The following is a 6352-nucleotide window of genomic DNA, read 5'->3' on the forward strand; positions in this document are numbered from 1 at the left end:
AGGTACACGAAAGTTTGCGTTTTGAACGAGATCGAAATGTACAAAACGATTGTGAAATTATGAAACTCGAATATCTCCCATCGCGTTTTCCTATCGTTCAGAAGGAAAGATCGAAATGAAAACGTTTATACGAGCTGCCTTTACTTGAAAACAAGTGAAGCGCGCGAATGGAAAACAAAAGTCGAACGTTTGCTCTCTTCTTTAACAATTTATGTTTACGATACGCGCGAGGAAGATGTTACGAGGTACTTGGTGTGATGATAGTGTATCTTTTGGCTCAGTCCTGTTAAATATTCAAACGTTACCAGGATCCAAACTGTTCCAAACGAAGGAGTTTTCCTTTCCTATTTTAATTCTTCTAACACGTGTCAATTCAGAGAGGATTACGTGGAGAACAGTGCGCGAAGAAGAGTAAGGAACTGTATCAATGTATTTTTGTCGACATTTAAATAGCGATAGATCGAAAAATCGCATTATTTACGATACTATCCAACTATACGAAATTAAATGATAATTCTGAATACTCGACAAAGTATATTTTACATAAAAAATTAAATCGGAACTAAATTCGCTGTATAATTTATTTCGCAACATAATTCCTTTTATTTTCAAATGCTACGTACACATGGTCATTATAGAAAATTTCGTTCGAAACTCTACTTTCGTCATCCGATCGAAAAAAGTATTCACAGGTTTTATCGTTCTTTTAGCGGGTCACACATTTTCAGCCGTGAATTTTAATACTCAGGAAATACTTACGACAATAACCACGCACGATTTTAGAGTAAGCTAACTTTAATTAAAGGCAAAAACCGTAGCGTTGAGAGGGACTGTACCAAATAAAAGAGCATTGTTAATGCAATAAGTTAAGAGGTTTGCATCTTTCCAGCGAACATGTATGTACATATATAGATATCTGTATTATTTTAAGAAGTAAATACGTGCTCCTCTGTATTTGTAGGATTAAAATATTTTTTCAAGGTATAAGCTAATTCAAGAATGCTCAATACTCTCTCTCTCTCTTTCTTGTTCTTTCTGTTTTTTTTTACTTCTTTTATACTATAATAATTTTTCATTACGATTAGCGTGTCAGTGAGAGCGTGTTTGAGGTTCCAATGTTGAATGCGTTAAGTAAGTTAAATTATGTTCGGTATTATTACTGTTCGAATAGAAAATTGTTAGTGTACTTGGGTTGTCCTAATAAAAATTTTGTAAGCCCATTCAGGGCAGGTTCCTGTATTTTGTCAATTGAAATATAGTTAATTAATTATTTATCGGTGTTTCCATTCTTCTCGCCATCGAGACGGTTCTCTTCAAACTAATCGAAGAAACAGAATATCAGGATGGTTACGCAAAATGTTAAGGGTAGGCACGAAACACGTTTCAATGTAAATATAAAATGGTTGTATTTATTTACAACATGCACAAAGATAAAATGATGTCTTATGTAATGAGAAATTTCCACAATAGTCTGACAACGACTGCGAGGAAGATCGTTAGGATCGCTGCTATCCTATATTTCGATGGCTTCATTTCGATCGGTATTCCCGAGACAGATCCTTTTGGTAAACTTGGTTTTATAGCTGGCGATACGCCTTCGGTTACCGGCTCTCCCTTCATTGAATACTTCGTCGTCTCTACGATCTTCACTTTGATCATTTTTCCTAAATAGTCCTCTTTCAAAGGCACTAAGATCTGTTCGTATGATTTATTGTGTCCAACGTAATGCTTCTTATCGTGCGACACTTCTGTGACCAGCACGTCTTGGACGAGCCCTATTCTGTCCTCTTCGTACGGCGAATACGACTGGAAGAATTCCGATAGCCTTTTAGTTCTCTTCTTTACGTCTTGCGTAGGAACTTTTGGCATCCTAGCAGCTGGAGTGCCTGGCCTTGGGAAAAACTGGTTGATGAATAAACTGGGGAACTTGTACTTTTCGCAGAGTTTCATCGTTTCCTCAAAATCCTGCTCCGTTTCGGTGGGGAAACCGCAAATGATATCCGTCGCTATAGTCAAGCCTGGCACACGTTCTCGCAGATAATTTACCACCTGCTCGAAGTCTGCGCGAGTATACTCTCGTTTCATGTCTGCCAATACTTGGTCGCTACCAGACTGAACCGGAACATGAAGAAAGCTGTATACTCGGGGGTGTCTCAGAATTTTGCTGATCTCCTCCAGATGCTCCAGAATATAAGGCGGATTGGTCATTCCAACGCGAACCATACAGCCATCGGGCACCACGTCGACGAGTTTCCAGAGTAATTCAGGCAGACTCGTGCCAATATCCCTACCATAGGTACCCGTGTCCTCGGATGTTAGCCACAACTCGCAGACTCCTTCGTCGAACGCCTGCCTCGCACGCTCGACGATCTCCTCGGGTGGATAACTTCCTAGTTCGCCTCTCGCATGCTTTGTCTTGCAATACGTGCACTGGTTCAAGCACCCTGTGTTTATGGCTATGATCTCGATTAAGGGATTCCTTCGAACCTTGGGCAAACTTAACGAAGCGCCACCAATTCTTTTACCACCTTCCTTTTTCTGTTGCAAGAACCTGACTGTGTTGCCTTTCAGGGTTTCTTCTACTACCTCTACCACACGATCGATCTGCTGAACGCCAATTATACTCAATCCTTGCAGGAAGGATGACTTTGGTGCACCTTGTGGTACGCATCTAGATAACAGGTTTAGAAGTTAGTCGGATAATACAGTGAAAAATTGTAATTACATAGAAGATTTGGAAAGATTTCATACCCAGATACTACAACGTGCTTCCCAATCTTCTTTCCAGCTTCAATTTCATTTCTGAAGTGGTCCTCTGCTGGGCTTTTTACCGTACAAGAGTTCAACAGCCACAGATCTGCTTCATATTTATTTTCTGTCAATTTATAACCATATGTGGCAAGCTGACCAGCCATGTATTCGCTATCCGAGTTATTGTGAGTACATCCCCAGGTTTTCACGTAAATTGTTTGAGTTCCTGGTACGATACTGTTGAAGATCGGAGGTTCTGGTACCTCATCCGGTACCTTTTTACGCTTAGAGCGGACGGTTACGTTCTTTCTCGCACTGTATCGTTCCTTGGGAGTTATATCCTGCGACGATATTAAATCTTCTATATCGTCAATGATATCCTGACACGGTATTGGCATTTTTCACAGAAATTAAATCGCATAAGGTACATACAACTTATTTCTCTACCTGTCGTTATTTGGTCTTACTTTACTTTGATGTTGTATATCGTATCGATAAGGGGATATAATAAATAATACAAGTGATTAACAGAACGTAAATAAATAAAATTAAGAGGTAATTTGCTAAGTATTATATAGGTTATGTTCTACACTCTCTCTTATGTCAACACGCGTGAAAATTGTAGAATTAAAATCATTTTTTACGGGTAGCAGTAGCGTCATCTTTTCGAAGAATGCTGAAACTAATCGGAATATAGTTTCAGTCCTGCTCACATAAATGGTGTCACCAGTCTTGTAGCAGTTTTCTTTGGTGTCGGGAAATATAAAATAAGTTACAATAAAACTAAAGAAATATACAAGAAATTATAATAAAACTATAATAAATAATATGTACAATAAATTGCAATATATTAGTTTTGTTATAAATTATTGTATTTAAAACTAATTCAGTAGTTTTATTGTAATCTCTTGTATATTTTAGTAGTCTTATTCTAATTTACTTTATATTTTCCGCTTTAGTGGTAAGAGAGAGAAAGATATGTAATAAAGCTGTAGGAAAGAGTGAGATAATTGCTGAGGACTCTACTCTAGAACTCCTGGTGCCATCTCTGTGGAAAGTGCTCAAACTGGTCGCACAGCTTTATCGACAGCGAAGTAAACTACTCGAGCACTACCACCATCTCTTGGGAAAGCTTTGAAACTAGTCGGGCATTAGTTTCAGCATTCTCCACAGAGATGGCGCTAGTAGTTCCTGAGTAGTTTACTTCGCTGTCGATAATTATGTGCGACCAGTTTAAACAGTTTTTACTTATTTATGCAATAAAGAAAAATTACAGGATATGCACAGTCTAATAGATGTTTAATGCATAAGTTTTAATTATAAGAAGTCTTGTAAGTGGATTTATGTGATTAATTCATAACAATTAGCTTGTAAGAAAACATCTGTACCTTGTAAATAGCTTAATAGTTAATAAACGTTCAATTAGTATTAATTAATTGTTTAATTATTTAACAACCTGCTCTACAATCCTAGAAATACCAATTCCAATCCTTAAACGAGATGAAACTCTCAAAAAATAGTCCTGTTCACAATAAAAATTACTTTTCAGCTTAAAACAAGACGTCATAGAAAGTATCGGGAATTCCAGGAATTCTCGATGACGTCATTTCCAAGAAGTGGCACTTCCGGATACCTCCTCATATGTTATGTTCTCCTGATACAAAACCGAATTTCCAGATTCTTGATCGAAAAAATTGCGAATGTATCAGGAGAACATGACGTCATAGGAGGTATCGGCAATTCCAGGAATTCTCGATGACGTCACTTCCAAGAAGTGGCACTATTCGGATACCTCCTATGACGTCATGTTCTCCTGATACATGGCCGATTTTTCGAACAAAATCTTGAAAATTCGACTTTGTATCAGGAGAACATAAGTGGTGAGGAGGTATGCGTGCCACTTCTAGGAAAATGACGTCACTTCCAAGAAACGCCGAAATTCCTGGAATTCTCGATGACGTCATTTCCAAGAACTGGCACTTTTCGGATACCTCCTCATATGTTATGTTCTCCTGATACAAAGACGAATTTTCAAGATTTTGTTCGAAAAATCGGCAATGTATCAGGAGAACATGACGTCATAGGAGGTATCCGAATAGTGCCAGTTCCTGGAAATGACGTCATCGAGAATTCCAGGAATTTCGGCGATTCTTGGAAGTGACGTCATTTTCCTAGAAGTGGCACGCATACCTCCTCACCACTTATGTTCTCCTAATACATTTCCAATTTTTTCGATCGAACACCCTAATTTTCGACTTTGTATCAGGAGAACATAACATGTGAGGAGGTATCCGAAAGTGCCACTTCTTGGAAATGACGTCACCAATAATTCCGAGAATTTCGGCGATTCTTGGAAGTGACGTCATTTTCCAGGAATTGTCATAATTTTACAAATTGCGCTAGTTATCTTACTCTATTTTATGAAAATGACAAGGAGAAGGGATCGGTGGTGGATTGAATGAATGTTGAATGATAGAAAAATAGTGAATTGTTCTTAAATAGTTAATTTATTCAGTCAGTTCAATTAATTTTACAATAAATTACAAGTAAATTGTATTTTACAATGGTAGATAATACTTACAGTAAAATATTCGATGTTTCTGATCTTATAATTGAGTATAATGATGTATATTATACTAGAAAGTATAGTAATTTACTTAAAATTAACATATGACGATATGAAATAAATAATATAATGCACTATACTTCGTTCTTCTCTTTTTTCCTCCTTTTTCCTGTTTTTAACAGCGTGGAATGTCGATTTGTCGAAGAAATTCCATTTTCATCAGTACTCCAAACCCTTTTTTATTTTCCCCATTGTGACGTCTGTAAAAAGAAAGGAAAAATCATAAATAATAATCTCACAAGATAATAGCATCAATGCCTCTTGCATGGTTCCATTTTTTTAAAGCTCCATCCAAACACCATACGTTCGTACGCACCCTTACTCAGTGTTACGAACTGTTCGCACCCATTACTACATTGACTTGAAATATTATGGTAGCTTATAATTTATTAATTTTTACATTTCTTTTGTGAAACTCTGTTCCTGGTAACATGATGAAATACTATATATAACTTTTTATTAAATTTTACTCAAGTTATGGCTACATTTTTGCTCGTATAAGTTCTGTAGATTGTTGAATGTTGTAATCCAAGTATTGCTACTACATGTGATCTTCATAAGAACAGAACCCACATTAAATCCATTTAATTTACATAAAATATGCTCTGACACACGTTCTTCAATTTCTTAGCATTTCTTATCATTAAAATTGCGCTATAACTATTGTTATCACCGACGAAGCACAAGAAAAATCGCTTACCCAATGCGTTTTCGAATCCCAGAATTCAGACGCTCCACAAGTGTATCTTCGATCACACTCCACACTTTCTTACAATTCGCATCTTCGAAGTACCCGCTTTCCAAAAGTTTCTACGTTTCGAGAAGAAAAGGAAAGAGAGAGAAGAGATATTTCGACCAACTCGATAGCTGCAAAAATGATCGTTCGTTTCTGCAAAGAGTACGTCTGTATATCGCGAGGGAACGTTTAAAGTTTCAATACCGGTGTTTATCGACGGAATTACGTAAAAACAGAGA

At 37.1% G+C, this 6352-nt stretch overlaps 1 protein-coding gene across 1 annotated transcript; it reads right to left on the bottom strand.

Annotated features, from left to right (window-relative positions):
* Positions 1-1390: 1390 nt before the first annotated feature.
* LOC143426662 (threonylcarbamoyladenosine tRNA methylthiotransferase) lies at positions 1391-3220 on the bottom strand. Its single transcript, XM_076900257.1, has 2 exons — positions 2752-3220; positions 1391-2671 (listed from the first exon to the last, which is right to left on the bottom strand). Exons 1-2 carry the CDS (start codon positions 3147-3149, stop codon positions 1444-1446), a joined length of 1626 nt encoding a protein of 541 aa, XP_076756372.1. The 5' UTR covers positions 3150-3220; the 3' UTR covers positions 1391-1443.
* Positions 3221-6352: the final 3132 nt, after the last annotated feature.

Source organism: Xylocopa sonorina, chromosome 1 (genome assembly GCF_050948175.1).
Source record: "Xylocopa sonorina isolate GNS202 chromosome 1, iyXylSono1_principal, whole genome shotgun sequence".
In the NCBI taxonomy this organism is placed as follows: Eukaryota; Metazoa; Arthropoda; class Insecta; order Hymenoptera; family Apidae; genus Xylocopa; species Xylocopa sonorina.

What these genes read in the sequence shown, in the direction of transcription:
- LOC143426662 (XM_076900257.1), bottom strand. Translation starts at nt 3,149, where the DNA reads ATGCCAATACCGTGTCAGGATATCATTGACGATATAGAAGATTTAATA. An exon ending in AAGCACGTTGTAGTATCTGG is followed by an intron (nt 2,672 to 2,751) that starts GTATGAAATCTT and finishes CCTGTTATCTAG; the next exon opens with ATGCGTACCACAAGGTGCAC.